At 38.2% G+C, this 16,935-nt stretch overlaps 1 protein-coding gene and 1 long non-coding RNA gene across 5 annotated transcripts in view; both read left to right on the top strand.

Annotated features, from left to right (window-relative positions):
- Positions 1-497: 497 nt before the first annotated feature.
- On the top strand, positions 498-6,462 carry LOC101886797 (uncharacterized). The gene is made up of 6 exons (XR_015523330.1): positions 498-621; positions 4,519-4,554; positions 4,787-4,861; positions 5,159-5,325; positions 5,643-5,832; positions 6,229-6,462. It is a non-coding gene; the product is annotated as an uncharacterized LOC101886797 (long non-coding RNA).
- Positions 6,463-11,463: 5,001 nt separating this feature from the next.
- Positions 11,464-16,935, top strand: part of nkain4 (sodium/potassium transporting ATPase interacting 4) — a 140,539-nt gene continuing 135,067 nt past the window's right edge. For all 4 annotated transcript variants that reach the window (XR_015522531.1, XR_015522529.1, XM_087304851.1 and 1 more), the window contains exon 1: positions 11,464-11,750. Coding sequence is in view for 2 of the 4 variants with exons in the window: in XM_087304851.1 (XP_087160977.1) it covers positions 11,697-11,750 (54 nt within the window). In the remaining 2 variants the exon portion in view is untranslated. The remainder of the gene's footprint in view (positions 11,751-16,935) is intronic.

Here is a 16,935-nt window from a genome sequence, read left to right as displayed (position 1 = left end):
ATAAAACGTAACAGAATAATACTGCCAAAATAATACAGCTGAGAACAAATAATAGATTTAAAAGACCAAAAGCTGGCCGTTGGATATACACAAAATGTATTAAATATAATGTTTTTACTACAAGGGGGATATTGAATCCAGCGGCAGATCCGAGATTGACTGGCCGAAGTAAATGCTGCTGTCGGCAGGGGAGAGAATCATAAAGCTCCCGCTGACAGAGTCCGCTTTCACTGAAGCACATTGTCAAAGAAGCGCTGTCTTTTTAAATAAACTGCCGATTCGAGTTTAAAACAACTACATTCTCGCCTGAAATACTCTTAAAACTACATTTTGTGACACATTAGATGATATTTTTTTAAATTTGCGGGTCTTCAAAGCGGGGATTGTCCATTGACTTTCGCTTAGCATTAGCAGGCAGCCAGCAGATTTGAATTCGTGTTGTCCAATAGGATTTTGCCCGCGCCGTGCATTCATAATGCGAGCTGATTACGTGCGACGGTTAATCTCCAGCTGTTGCACTGTTTTGACGCTCTTCTCGCCGCCGATGGAGGATGGACCTGAAGGACTCAAAGAAGCTGGAATAACGTTACGCTCGTGAAGACGAAGCACAGACATTTGCAGGTACGTTTAATGTTAAATAACTTATTGTAAATAGCCGTTGGGTCATGTTCAATTCATAATTGACGTTACTTTGCCTTGTGTATGTAACTTCGTTATGATTACCGTCGAGTTACCTGCCGCGTGAGGGGACCCTTTTGTAATTTAAGGTTGACCAGAAATGAAAATATGATTTTTCACATAACCTGGCCATGAGACAGAGCTCGAGACGCTGAAAAAAAAAACAGCGGTGAAACGTCCAGAGAAACAGTTCAAACACATTTCGTTTTGTTTGGATAATGTTGTTAAGCCTTTATTGCATACGTTATTTATAAATTCAGAATTTTCTCAGTGTTGGGAAGCTAACGTTAACGTTCATGCTAACGTTCATGTTTACTCAGGACAGGAGTGAAGTGAATGCCTGTCCCCTTTATGTCTGAAACAATATAACTTTAGTTTATGCATATCTCGACCCACGTTCATTTATAGCAGTTGTATTTTGTACCGTTACATATTTAAACTAGATATTAAAGTTTGAGGACAAACTTTATGGTGGCTTGAAAAGCCGAATCTGAAAGTTTGAAGTGGTTGAATTAGCATGTTACTAGCATGATTCTAGCATGAATTAGCATGCTACTAGGATAATTCTAGCATGAATTAGCATGTTAGTAGCATGATTCTTACATGAATTAGCATGTTGTTAGCATTATTCTAGCATGAATTAGCATGTTACTAGCATGATTCTAGCATGAATTAGCATGTTGTTAGCATAAATCTAGCATAAATTAGCATGTTACTAGCATGATTCTAGCATGAATTAGCATGTTGTTAGCATGATTCTAGCATGAATTAGCATTTTACTAGGCGGTTGCTAGGGTGTTTTAAGTGGTTGCTAGGTGGTTGCTAAGGTGGTGCAAGGCAGTTGCTAAGGTGGTCTGACTAGTTGCTAGGTGGTTGCTAGGGTGTTGCTAGACGGTTGCTAGGGTGTTTTGAGTGGTTGCTAGGTGGTTGCTAAGGTGGTGCTAGGCAGTTGCTAAGGTGTTCTGACTAGTTGCTAAGTGGTTACTAAGGTGTTGCAAGGTGGTCACTAGGGTATTCTGAGTGGTTGCTAGGTGGTTGCTAAGGTGTTGCTAGGCGGTTGCTAGGGTGTTCTGAGTGGTTGCTAAGGTGTTGCTAGGTGGTTGCTAAGGTGTCCTAAGTGGTTGCTAGGTGGTTGCTAGGGTATTCTGAGTGGTTGCTAAGGTGTTGCTAGGTGGTTGCTAGGGTGTCCTGAGTGGTTGCTAGGTGGTTGCTAAGGTGTTTCTAGGCGGTTGCTAGGGTGTTCTGAGTGGTTGCTAGGTGGTTGCTAAGGTGTTGCTAGGTGGTTGCTAAGGTGTCCTGAGTGGTTGCTAGGTGGTTGCTAAGGTGTTGCTAGGTGGTTGCTAAGGTGTTGCTAGGCGGTTGCTAGGGTGTCCTAAGTGGTTGCTAGGTGGTTGCTAAGGTGTTGCTAGGGGGTTGCTAGGGTGTCCTAAGTGGTTGCTAGGTAGTTGCTAAGGTGTTGCTAGGCGGTTGCTAGGGTGTTCTGAGTGGTTGCTAGGTGGTTGCTAAGGTGTTGCTAGGTGGTTGCTAAGGTGTCCTAAGTAGTTGCTAGATGGTTGCTAGGGTGTTCTGAGTGGTTACTAAGGCGTTGCTAGGTGGTTGCTAGGGTGTCTTGAGTGGTTGCTAGGTGGTTGCTAAGGTGTTGCTAGGTGGTTGCTAGGGTGTCCTGAGTGGTTGCTAGGTGGTTGCTAAGGCGTTGCTAGGCAGTTGCTAGGGTGTTCTGAGTGGTTGCTAGGTGGTTGCTAAGGTGTTGCTAGGCGGTTGCTAAGGTGTCCCAAGTGGTTGCTAGGTGGTTGCTAAGGTGTTGCTAGGTGGTTGCTAAGGTATTCTGAGTGGTTGCTAAGGCGTTGCTAGGCGGTTGCTAGGGTGTCCTGAGTGGTCGCTAGGCCCTTACTAAGGCATTACTAGGCCGTTGCTAGGTGGTTGCTAGGCGGTTGCTAGGGTAATTTGGGTGGTTGCTAGGCAGTTGCTAGGGTACCCTGGTTGGTTACTAGGCAAGCCTCACATACATGATTGATAAAACATTTATACTTAGTAAGCATTTCTAGCAAGTTACAGTACTGGGCTAGTCAATATTAGCATGTAGCTAGTCACTGCTAGCATGTGTAGCATATAGGAAGTTCCGTTTGCTAGCATGAGTCAAACGAGCCAATCTCCAAGTCTCTACGATGTTCTGATGCTGAGATATAGCTGTTGATGAATGGTTGCTAGGGTACTCTGTTTTGTTGCTATGGGCGAGGTTACAGAGTGAACTTGAATGTGGTTGGTTGTCTTAGTCGAATGAACCAACCCCCATGTCTCTATGACACTGCTATGCAAAGATATGCATCTTGGCCTATTTTAATGGAAGTCTATGGAATCAATTTGGGGGCGTGGCTTGTGAGCTTCATTATCATATTGAGATGCTCATTGGTTGTCTGAGTCAGATGAGCCATCCCCCAAGTCAATAGGACACTGCTATGCAAAGATATGCATGTAGGCCAGTTATTAACATGAGTCTAGTTTGAATTAGCATGTTACTAGCATGATTCTAGTACAAATTAGCATGTCATTAGCATGTTTCCAGTATGAGTTAACATGTCATTAGCATGATTAGCATATGAGTAGCATGTTGCTAGCATGATTGGCATGTCATTAGCATGTTAGAATTATAAGCATTTGATAGCACAGCTAATTACATTCTATAGGACAGTTGCTAGGGTGCAGTATGTGGTAGTTAGGGGTGTGGCTAGAAAGTTAAAAGGCCATCAGTGATTGGCTGCTGGCTAGACTGAGTTAAATGAGCTCAGCCATTAGTCTTTATGACAGTCTGATGCAGAGTTATGAGCTTACAAAGTTTGATCCCATGTTAAGTCAATGAGAGTCTTTTGTAATGGAAGTCTACGGGACAGTTGCTAGGGTGCAGTATGTGGTAGTTAGGGGTGTGGCTAGAAAGTTAAAAGCTCATCAGTTATTGGCAGTTTGGTAGACTGAGTTAAATGAGCTCAGCCATTAGTCTGTATGACAGTCTGATGCAGAGTTATGAGCTCACAAAGTTTGATCCCATGTTAAGTCAATGAGAGTCTTTTGAATGGAAGTCTACGGGACAGTTGCTAGGGTGCCATAAGTGGTTGCTAGGGAGTGGCTAGTAAGTCTAAAGGTCATCAGTGATTGGCTGCTGACTAGACTGAGTTGAATGGGGCCTGACTCTAGTCTGTAGGACAGTCTGATGCAGAGTTATGAGCTCACAAAGGTTGACTCAATGTTAAGTCAATGGCAGTCTTTTACAATGGAAGTCTATGGGACAGTTGCTAGGGTGCCAAAAGTGGTTGCTAGGGAGTGGCTAGTAAGTTTAAAGGTCATCAGTTATTGGCTGCTGGCTAGACTGAGTTAAATGAGCCCAGTTAGAAGTCTGTAGGACAGTCTAATGCAGAGTTATGAGGTCACAAAGTTTGACCCAATGTTAAGTCAATGGGAATTTTGGGAATTTTCCGGGTCGTTTTTCGGAAAACCGAAAGTCGGATCAGTCGGAAAAGATATAGCAACCCGAGTCAGACCAGTTTGAAGGTTTGACGAAAGTTTGAGGTATGAAGCTTGAAAGGGTTAGGAGGAGATAGACTTTAAAATTAGTCTCAGAAGAAAGAAGCAGAATAATAATAAGTTTAAGTGAGATAACAGTATGTTGGCTTTTCAAGCCACCATAATAACGTTATAAACGGATGTTCAAGAGAGTCCTAATCATCTGTCGTGTCAGATCGAGGTGCAGGTCTTTATCAAACCTTTGAGTTGATAATTTAAAGCTTTTTTTTTTTGTTTGCTGTTAACCTCAAGTTCACACCGATCATGATTTTTTTTTTATTTCAGAAAATGAAGTGGACGAGGAAGCAGTAGTGTAATAACGTAAGTATTTAGTATTTTGTCTTTCATCTGTTTGTTAATAATTATATATATATATATATATATATATATATATATATATATATATATATATATATATATATATATATAATGTATATGTGTGTGTGTGTGTGTGTGTGTATATACTTTTTCCCTAGGAATTCATTGTGCAGTCATTATTTTTGATTGTCATTATTTGATTGTCATTATTTTTGACTTATATTTGATCCAATAGGTGATTCCTGCAATTGGTGAGGATGCATCATCTTTTGAGGGTAATGCGAATGTCCTGCGTATCCAGTGAAATAAGGTGTGTGACCCTTTATTAAAAACACCCTTGTCAGTGAGATCCCACATTTTAAATCAGTTCTCAGTTTAAAATAAATGTTTAATGTCAGTATAAGCCAAAGTGTAGGATCAAATGACTATTATAAATGTTATGACTATTGTAAAAATATTTAAATTTTCAAGCTTTGTGGTGAACACATATGTGCATTCAAGCTTACAACTATTTGTACAGTGATAACTAAAGAGAAATGGCAACAAAGAATATTAGATATAGTTTTTATTTAAAGTGAATGACTAATTTCCTTTTTGTTTATTATAGTCATGGTGAACCTGACTGAATGCATTCATCAACCATCTCCAACCAAGTCAGAGCTTCAAGGGCAGCTTGTGCTAAAGGTGCCTGAGCTTGATTAAGAAAAAAAGCATCTCCACTGGCCAAAGTCTACAAAAAAGCAGGAGAATAGAAGTTTGCAGATGATCTAACAGGTATTAACATAAAACTTACATAATAATAATTTTGCAGATCAAACCTTTATTTCTTGGATAGGATCATTAAGTGCCTTTTCAAGCTGCATTTAGCAAGTTCAAACTCATAGGCCTTATATACAAACCCTTTATATAGAGAACATTTCTCAATGTTTTTCTTTAAAAAATGTAATTCATAAAAATACATTAAATATCTTTTATTCAGCATTTGCTAAACGTTCCAATATTTTTTTTCTTTATTTTAAAAATGGGTCCTTTTATATTATTAAATTATTTAAGAGTACTTTGTTAATTTTTTGTCTTTATTTTATTTTAAGGTGGTGCAGTGGGTTGCACGATCGCCTCACATCAAGAAGGTTGCTGGTTCGTGACTCGGCTGGGTCAGTTGGCATTTCTGTGTGGAGTTTGCATGTTCTCCCCATGTTGACGTGGGTTTCCTCCAGGTGCTCCAGTTTCCTCCACAAGTCCAAGTCCAACAAGTCCAAAGACGTGCTACAGGTGAATTGGGTAAGCTAAATTGGCCATATGTATGTGTGTGAATAAGTGTGTATGGGTGTTTTCCAGTGATGGGTTGCAGCTAGAAGGGCATCTGCTGCGTAAAACGCGTGCTAGATAGGTTGGCGGTTCATTCCGCTGTGGCGACCCCTGATTAATAAAGGGACTAAGCCGAAAATAAAATAAATAAATGGATGATTTTATTTTACAATAGATTCAGACTTTCGTGCTGCTCTAATTCTGCTCCCCCATATCTTTAAAGAGAAAGTTGATTGCTTACAGTAATTACACTGGGAGAGGTTTGGTTTCTGTTGGTTAAACACTTTGTAATACTCTGATATATGTTATGCAGTTCTGACAGATTTTACATTGTTTATTGATGTCTTTTTTTTCTTTTTCTTTTCACAGTGGGATGATGATGATGCTCCCTACCCACCTCTACAGATGGTTGAAAGTCCTTTGCAAAGTGTTGGAGAATAGGAGTTTAAAGGCATTATTACATCCTTCGCCGTTTACTGTGTTTTCAACTTGGCTTATCCACGCTACATAAAGAATGCAAAGGATGAACATCAGCAACTCCCCGAGATGGAGCAACAATTTAAATTTGAACATCAGCAACGGTGTGAAGATGGAGATCCAAAATTACAAGAAAAACAACTCAGTGCAGCTGTCCGAGAGAACTGGTATTGCTGGGTCTGCATCAAACAGCAATGCTTGGATCTTTGCATTTACTTTTTTGCATGCGTTTCGAGTCTGCATCAGTATTTTAAGACTAGCAGCTATAGACATTTTAATAACATTGCCCAAATCAACTGAGAAGCACAAGATGACACAATGCTAAGAATTTTTTCCGCCCAACATCCTTGATGAGATTGACACATTCAGGTGTTCAAATTGAACTGTTTTTGTGAGCATGTGAGACTGCTAATGGAGAAGAAATGACTCTTTCCTAATGAAATACATTTTAAATGTCAATACTGCACTGGTTTCTGTGTGGCAAGTTTATAATACTGCTGTTGAATGATTCATATTTCCATGCAAATACACTAGGAGTTGACTTTGAATGGGGTGGTATAAACCAAGACAGACGGACTTTCAGGCTCTTGAAACATACTCTGCTGATAAACTGTTTAAGAATGTTTAGAAATTTTAAATCAAATGTGTAATACTGTTTGATCAAATGTGTTTTTGAGATCTAAAATGATTAAGGGTATACAGTAAGTGACATGTTTCAATTTACTGTATGGAAAAAGACTGCTTTGAGATTCTTGATGCTTTTAGAAAAATGTAGAATGCAGTGCACTAACAAAAATATACTTCATGAGGTCTAGTGCTGTTTTAGAAAGATTACTTTGTTACATTGGTAAAAATGCTCAGTGAAATGGGATGCACTGATGTTAAAAAATAATATTAAGCTTTTTTGGTGTTTCATAAAATGTTTTAATGTTTAAGCAGCTATTTTTTTAAGTTTATGCATCTGGTAGGACATTGTGATTAAAACTTTCATCCTCCAAAAAGGTGACAATGTAATTTTTTTTAATCTTTCAATGAGTGTTTGTGTAAAAATGTTACAAGTATAAGTACAATTATTGTGCAGTTTGTACTCATGGAAAAATATTGCTTTTTATTATTTTAAAATTATGTAATGTTTAAACATTCATCCTGTAAAAATGTTGATATTTAATGTTTAATAAATGATAAATGAAATTTAATGTGTATGGAGTACAATTCTGAAATGAAAGGGTACAAAATTAATCCCTATGGAGGAGAAATTGTACCTTTTTTAAAGGTACATTATTGTACCATAGCCCAAGTAAGGTACAAATTACTCAGCAGAGGTACATATTTGACCCATTAAGGTACATACTGCTAGGGTACAAATATGTACCCATGTGAAAGGGTACAACAGGTGTACCCTTGAGGGTACTGCCCCAGTGACAAGCCATTGTACCCCTAAAGGTACAAATTTTGCACATTTTTTCTGACAGTGTAGCTGACCCCAAAATTTTAATTTCCTTACCATTTACTCACGCTTATAAGCATGAACATATGAACATATTCTGCAGAACGCTGGAAAAAGAAGACATGCCATTGACATCCATAGTTGAAGTAGGAAGTCAATGGCTGTTTTTAATCCTTATTCAGTATATCTTTCAATGTGCTTAACAGAAGAAAGAAACTCAAACAGCTTTGGAACAACTGGAGGATGAGTAAATAACAGCCGAATTTAAATTGTTGGGTGAACTATCCCTTTAAAGACAACGTTAATGGACTAAATGTGCGTCGGTCTTATTTTTGAGAATATTATTTATGTGTCAGTTCAAACAGTAAAACAGTTGAAGTGAATAAAAAAGCCTGTTCAAGTAATGTGTAGTTTTGAGACTCGACCCGCAGATGGCGCTTTGAATTTGATTATAAACTTCATTGAGTCGGAGACCAGTGACTATGCAAGACTACTTTGAAGCAGATGAAGCTGGAGATATAAGTAAAAATTTCTGCCTAAGCTCTATGAAAAAACATAAAGTATATATTTAAACATTAAAATATTTAAGGTGTATTTTTAACCTTGTTGTTATTGTAACTGCACCCATTGTTGATGTGATCGTAATATTTGCCAATTGTCAAACAAATCATTCATTCATTAATTTTTCTACAGCTTAGTCCCTTTATTCATCAGGGGTTGCCAAAGCGGATTGAACCGCCAACTCATCCAGCATATGTTTTACACAGCGGATGCGGTACTGGGAAACATCCATACAGTACGGCCAATTTTGTTTACCCAATTCACCTTTAGCACGTGTCTCTGGACTGTGGGGGAAACCAGAGCTCAAATAAATCAATAAAAGTACATAATGATACAATATGATCACATGATATATTTGTTTTCTCCAACTGACACACATAAAGGTCAGTTTCTGGTATCAATGTTTTATCTTTAACATGGAAACTTTTCATCCCATATTGGAAACATTGAGGTATTATGTGTAGGGTATTTTTCAATTCTGACTTATTTCTTGCAATTCTGAGTTCATATTTTGGGATTCTGCCGTTTTTTTCTTGCAATTCTGAGTTTATATATAACAATTCTAACTTTTTGTTGGAGCAAATGAAGGTAATGTGACACACTGAACAAATTGCTTCGCAATACAGTTATAATATCACACAGTTCAGACCTATTATGTTATATTTTTTTTCAGAATTTGAATTCAGAATTGTGAAAAAGTCAGAAATGCAAAAGAGTTGCAAAAAAATGCAAAAAAAAATATTGAATTGAAGATCAGAATCTCATTTAAGTCAGAATTCTGAGACACAAAAAACTTGCAATTGTGAGAAATAAAGTTCCAATTCTGAAAAAAATTAGATAAAAATATTCTAAGAAATAAAGCAAAAATTGCGAAGAAAATGTTTGATATTTTTATTTCAGACTTTATTTTGAAGTTGAAATTTTAATTCAGACTTTATTTTTTAAAAATCTTTGAGTTTATATCTCACAATTCAGATCAGAGTTCTTCTATATCGAGTCAGAATTGTGATAAATAAAATAGGAATTGTGAAATATAACCACAATGCACAAAAAAAAAAACATGTAAATTTATATTAGTTTTTACTTTATTTTACCCATTTGACTTTATTCATCTGACTTAAACTCAGATTTGGGTAAAGAATAAATTCAGAATTGCATGAAAACATTATAGCAAAATGTGAGAAAAAATCAAGTCAATACAACAATACATATAGAAAGTCAAAATTTTAAGAAATATAAAATTAAGATGTTTTGAGTTTGTTAAAAGTGTGATATTAAGTCTATTTTATGTACAGCTGGCGTCAAAATTAGCTCTCCTGTGAAATGTGTATTCTTTTTCAAATATTTCCCACAAGTGATGTTTAACAGAGCAATGAAATTTTCACAGTATTTTCTATAATGTGTTTTCTTCTGGGGATAAAAAAAAATATTTATTTTTAGTTTGGTTGGAATAAAAGCAACTTTTAATCTTTTAAAAACAATTTTAAGGTCAATATTACACTGTAAAACCCAAAAAGTAAAGGTAACTCAAACCATTTGAAGAAACCGATTGCAACAAACCATTTAAATAAAAAAACTAAATCCTAATGAGTACTGTGAACTTAATCTATTTGAGTACATGAAGCAATTTGAGCACAGTAAAACCTGATAAATGAAGAGAACTCAAACCAAGTACTGTAAACCCAATAAGTTAAGGCTACTCAAACTGTTTAAGAGAAACCGATTGCTACAAACCATTTGAGTTTAAAATTAATCTAGATGAGTACTGCGAACTTACTCCATTTAAGTTGAAATAATGAGATAATTAAAAATTTTGATTGAGCATTAATGATTAACACCTGCTGTAACAAGCAGAAACACTTAAGAGAAACACAAAAATATAGCTGTATATTGTTAAAGGTCAATCAACACATACTTAACCACTTAATGAACTCATTAACTTTAACACTGAGGTTAAAACTCTTTTCAAATGAGTAGAATTAACTTTCAGTAAATTCTAAGTTAACTACACATTTCATTGGATACAGATGACTGTTGGGTTTTACACTGTATTTACACTGTACACATACCAATTGTCCAAAGACTTGACTTATTTTCCTAATTTGCCAAAATAACATATTAATTTAGTCAAACCAAATCCTAGTGTTCATTCAGTTATTTTTCTTTAGCTTAGTCCCTTTATTAATCAGGGGCCGCCACAGCAGAATGAGCCCCCAACTTATCCAGCATGTTTTACACAGTAGATGCCCTTCCAGCTGCAACCCAGTACTGGGAAACACCCATACACACTCATTTACACACATACACTACGGCTGACTTTGATTACTCAATTCACCTTTAGCGCACCTCTGCCAAACCCGGGCCATGCTTGGCCCACATGCTGTATTCCAGTACCGAATAAATGCCTGCTGTGTCAACTTTGTCAAATCTGGGCATGAATTCTTTGCAGCCTGAGAAATTAGTTATTAGAAATTAGTTATTAAAACTATATTATGTTAAAACATGTGTTTAAAAATATTCTCTCAACAATTGGAAAATATCTAAAACTATTAAAACACGAGTGCAAATAATTTTATTTATCTTGACATTATAGCACATCATTTCTAGCAAGAGTCCCACAAAAAAGTTAAGAGTTGTGAGCTCAGTATTGCAAGAAAATAACTTAATTGTGTAATAAATCATCATAATTATTCCTATTTCTTGTCATCTCTTGGAAAAGATTTCTCCAATAGGGTCTGCTAAGTTTTAAATGTTTGCCTAAAATCTTGTTTGCTGTTCTTATCTGTTTTCCCAGCCTGATTAGACTGGTTTTAGAGGGGTTTAGGGCAGCTCTCAGCTGTCCAACCAGCTGACTGATCCCACTGTGGGGCCATAATCCACACAAACATTTCATGCTTAGTGTAAGTTTTAATTTTCGGGAATGCTGCGATTCCTTTAGGCAATTTCCTACAGGCTTAGGGTTTGAAACAACACAGCTCGCACCGGTGGTTTGTTTATATAGTCAGCTTGTGCGCGCGCGTGTGCGAACAACACATTTGTGATTTACATACACCCCCTTTGCTGATACTTACCCCCGCCCCTCTTACCCTCTTCATCGTCTCTCTTCTGCCTCTTTCTTCACACTTCGCTCACACACACCCGTGTCTTTCTCTCACACACATACACACACTCCTCCCGCCGCCCGTGTTCGCGTTCACACTTCCACGCGTGTTTCACTGAGTGCCGCCGCTGGAAACAATGGGAACGGAGGCGCTTTGTGTCGGACAGAGACTGACGCGCTTCACTGTGTTTGTTTAGGAGTTTATGCTGAAAGACTCATATATTCAGGATCTCATTATCTCGCTTTAACACAATGGGCTGCTGCAGCGGACGGTGCACCCTTATATTTCTGTGCACGTTTCAGTTGGTGAGTTTGTTTTCCGATCAATGTGCATAATTATGAGTTTTTATTATGTATGCGAGTGTCTGTTTGTACGTCTGTCTGTCGCTTTGTTGTTGTTTGTATTTATGCTCAACACCCAGCCAGCATTCAGTAATGAGTAGGCTTGAACTCTTTTGTCTCGGTCTGAGTTAAGATGGAACATGTGTTTAAGTTGTTCCCCTTCATAAAAGAGCTCAGAGTTGTAAAAGACACTTTTATGACCAGTTGAGTGCTTTTGCAGTAAATGCAGCTTCAGACAACTTTTCGCATTGCACTGTTACATTGTGATTTTTTTCCTAGTACAGGGACAACACAGAATGCAATGCTGTGAAATTTTAAAATTATGTTTCGGATTAGTTGTGTTCATTCAGTCTGTCAACATAATCAGATGCGAAACATGTTAACAATACTGTATAATAGTAATAATGATAATAATAATAATCAGTAAATTGAGAAATGTAATTGTATGGTTATCTATATTTTAAGATACACTATAAAATGCAACATTTATTTTAATAATGATAATAAAGGGTAGTATTCAAAGTGAAACTTCAAAACATCTTTTGAATTGTTATTGTAAGACCATAAATATCCTATCACGCATGAATTAATTGAAATTTTCTTTTCTAATATTGCTGATTAAAATATCCAACTTAACGTTTGACCATATCAGATGATATCAAAGCTCAATCTTTTGATGAAATTGACCAATATCTGTGGTCATATGTTTTTTAGACTTTTTCAATGTTTTGCAGCATATTTACATGGCAATGATTTTACCCAAAAATGCATTTTTAATATGTTTTAGCTGCTTGTTTTTTTGGAACCCTTTTGATTTTATAGATCATGTTTTTATGAGACAATACTGTTGTTTTCTGTATGTAAAACATACATTTGTGCAAACTCAGAAAGGTTTATAACAACCTGAGTGTGAGTAAGTGGTAAGTTTAAAAGCCAAAAAATAATAGTGGACTAGAGGACTGTATGTACAGGCGTTTATTTATTTATTTATTTATTTTTTTTACAATCTGATATCACCACCTACTGACCTGACATGAGGAATGAATTGAATTTTAGTCACTTTTGTGTGAATGGGAACCATGTTGACAATGTTGTCATCTATTATATATGCAAAACTTTTCAAAACTGCAAACAGAAAGCCTACAGAATTTGTGTTAAGCTTGCATTAAGGTCCACCACTGTACAATCATGAACTTTTCTACTAAAACTTTTTACTTTTAAACTAAATCCCTGCCATACCTAATATTTGCAAATCAATTTCACTGAATATATTTCATAATTGATATGGAAAAGTTCATTCTCTAGTATCCTCAACAATTAATATCACTGACAGCTAAAGCCTGGTTTATACTTCTGCGTCAAGTGACCCGCGCAACCCACGGCGCATGCAACGTGCGTAGCTGTGCATTTATACTTCTGCGCACTGTCTCTGTTGGTCTGCATTTACACTTCCGAAACGCTAGTTGGCAGTGAGGTGTAAATGTTCCTCTGTGTCGAGTTTCTTCTCTGTTGTTTTGCTTTTCCTGAACACTTCCGGGATGTACAAGTGGCTCAAACTCGCTCATTTTGAGGCAGGAACCTGCAGACGTTTTTTGAAAGGTGCACGTCAGCGACGCAGACGGCCACGGCGAAGGGCTATGCGTCAGCGCCGTAGCATACGCCGCCGTTTGACGCAGAAGTATAAATCAGCCTTAACTGTCTGCAACTCTCATATGGTCCCCCACTGAAGCTAAGCATGGCTGCACCCGGTCAGTATCTGCATGGGAGATCACATGGGAAAGCTAGGTAGTGAGCCTGTGGTCTATGTGTGTGCGCTAACACCCCAATATATTGATGGGGACTCTATACTTCTGCCTTGCTCACACTGTGAGATTTCAGCTACGATTTTGTCATCTAAGATCATTTGGGGAAATCCTAAAAGATTCCTGAAATCCTGGGCTAAAATCTGTGATCTTTAAATATTGGTTTGACATGTTCACAGACAGCCGCTTGGTGCCTGTTGCGATAAGATTTTTCCTCCAATGAAGATCTGGCAGTGTCATTTCAGACACTTTGCTGCAGTGTGACAACAGCTGCAATGAGCGTCAATCCAACAACCAATAGGAGCGCAGAGTTTGATGACGCGATCCATGCAACAATTCAAATGACGACAGGGAAATGTCAAAACCAAAAAAAAATTATTTTTCTTCTTAGTTTTAATATTGAGACATGCTGTGTGCAAAATTGCCTCTACAGATTGTTTGCGTTTGTTGTGAGGACTCATTTCAGAACGCAGAATAGTGAAAGTGTCATGGGTAGATGACGTCATACTCCAGGAGAGTTTTCTTTTTTGTTTGGGGCGTCTTCGTTGTTGTTCAGGCTGACTGTATGACAGCTGAGATCTTACAGTGTGACATGAGAGCTATGTTCATGCAGTCTGACATGCTACAATTGTTCAGGATTCTAAAAAATCGCATAGTGTGAGCCGAATTTAATGCGCTGTCTTTCAGATGAGACATTAAATCGAGGTCCTGACTACTTGTGGTCGCTAAAAATCCCAGGATGTCATTTAAAAAAGTAGTTACCATTCTGGCCAAATTTGCCCTCTGGCGTCTGTCCATCATACCCTCCTAACTATCCCCATATCATAATTGGCTTTATCACGTCTCCTCTTCACCTATTAGCTGGTGTGTGGTGTGCGGTTTGGCAGAGTATGACTGCTGTCATGTCATCCAGGTGGATGCTGCACACTGGTGGTGAATGAGGTGGATGAGATTCCCCCCAAAACATGTAAAGCACTTTGAGTGTCCAGAAAAGTGCTATATAAAATGTGAGGAATTATTAATATACAAACAAAAAAACCTGCTAAGACTTTGCTGCCCTGAACTCATGACAGGTAGAAATACTATGACAACCATCAGTTTCCGTAAACGCCTGACTAAGTGTGTACTCACATTAGGCTATCCAAACCATGCCCAGACACATTTGACCCCCATTTTTCCAGTTTGCTTGGCAAGTGTGAGTCCTCTGAATCGAGCCCAGGTGCTGTTCAGTTGGCATGCCCTGGCCCAGTGGGGAGAGGTGCGCCGGAGCGCAGTTCAGTTGGCCTTTGGCATGGTATGCTTGTAGTGTGAGTGCAAAGCACGCCTGACTGAGCACAAAACCGAAGACCCGACGTCACTTTTAAGGGACTGTTTTATATGGATATATTTTTACCCATTCTTAGTTTTTAATGAATAAGTACTGTCGTAGTTTATTAAAGATGCAAACACCTCGCTGCACGTCAGCTGCACCTTCAGCAAACCTTCTAATAAGTGCAGCACAATGACTTTTATGTACATTTATGAGCATCAAAAATGGTGGATCTGTTCAGCAAAAGTTTTGACTGTGTGTCACTGCAAATTAAATAAGTTAAAATAAAAAACAATATAACTAAAGCAGTCTCCATTGTAGGAAGCGAGAGTGCTTCTCTTTTGTTAAACTGAACAGTCGCGTCATTGATGACGTAAGCTTGCTCAGGCTCAGAAGGCAAAAAAATGAAATGTCAGTGCAAGGAGAGGGGGGGACAATTGCACCTTGGTATGGTTCAAGACAACAGTGCCTAATGTGAGTACACCTTATGTTGACACAGGATATTGTGTTTACATGCTTTTGAACAATAGTTTAGTATGTGAAAGTGCCTAGCAGGGCTCCGTGCAGACCCCCTTCTTTGCCCCTCAACACTAAATTGATCTGTTTACACTTTAGAAAGAGTTGGCAGAAGCTTTCAGTGGTTAGTCATTAGTTAGATCTACCCATGTTCCTGTCAAAGAGAGAGATGTTCGTCTCTCCAAGAAGCTATTATACTCTAATTGTCGCTTAATCTTTATTGCAGCTTGATTCGCTTCATCGGATACTCCATCCTTGCTTAAGTGTTCGTAGAAGTTGTTTGTCAGTGAAATGTTATATTGACTTGAATCTCTGCCATCATGGTTCTGCAGTGAGTGGCTCATCCTCATTTCCATACAGAGAGTCTTGCAGCTGCTTTTTGCATTGTTTTAGTCAGCCTCCCCCATTCACAATCCCAGCCTCAACATCTAAACTGATCCATGACAACGCAAACAGGCATTGTACGCCTACAAACGTTAAACGGCTGCAGGAGATTGATTACTCTTCATTCAAATCTGAAGCTGTGAAGTAGCCGTTTATTTTCTTTCTGTGGTACCTGTGGCGCTCATTGTGTAATGCTGCCAGTTCTTCCCATAAGCGTCACTGACAGAGGCAATAAAAAGCTGCTGACACTTGCCCCCTAAAGACAGGCGTGTAATACACCTCGGCCCACATGCATGTTTGCACGTCACACACACTCAGCTACTGTCAGACCTTCTGGCCTTCCTGAGCTTGACAGGGTCCGTCTTCCTTTCATTTTAGCCACCTCAGGGGGGAAACATTCCTGGGCTTTGATGTAGTTCTGCTCTCTGTCTTGCTATGAGATCTTATTATCTTGATGTCACAGACTTTGCTAAAGGAGTCTGCCGGTTACTCCTGTTCCCACATGTGTTGTTCTCAGTGGAAAGATGTTAGAAAACTCAAAGTTACAGATGTTTTTTTAAAACTAAAAGTCTTTTATTAATAATATTTACTGATAGCCTGGTGGAGTATAATCTGTTGGACTTGGGTGAAGTCATATTTTGGAAGAAAAGATCTGCTAGTGCAGTAGTTTCTATGCTTTTAGCAGACACTTGTATCCACATCTACTTGAATTGCATTGAGGGTACAGTTAATCAGTTGGTCTTTATCTGAGAATCTAACCCACAACCTTGACTAGGGCTGGGGGATTTATCGATGGTGATATTCATGCGCATTTTGGCAGTAAAGCTGGCTCTGTAATCAGTAGGAAATTTACAACACTTCAGATCGAGCAGTGTTTACTAAAGGTGTAATCGGGCCATAAAAGTTAAGCCTGACAGAATTCGGCCCAAGCCCGACAAATTCGTTTTGATTGACAGCTTTTTAAAAGCTAGAACCTGCCAGCCAGACATTTTTCAAATGTGCACATGCACATAGCTCCTTTGCCTTTTTTCAAGAATGAGTTGTTTATACGTGTTTTAACATTATAACAAACGTATATTCCACTTAGAAGTTGGAACAAAGAAATGAAGAAAGTCCTCTGTAACATCGTAACATCTCA

Source organism: Danio rerio, chromosome 23 (genome assembly GCF_052040795.2).
Source record: "Danio rerio strain M-AB ecotype USA chromosome 23, GRCz13ab, whole genome shotgun sequence".
Classification (NCBI taxonomy): domain Eukaryota; kingdom Metazoa; phylum Chordata; class Actinopteri; order Cypriniformes; family Danionidae; genus Danio; species Danio rerio.
The sequence above is the reverse complement of the archived record's forward strand: the minus strand, read 5'-3'. Positions and strand labels throughout refer to the sequence as shown.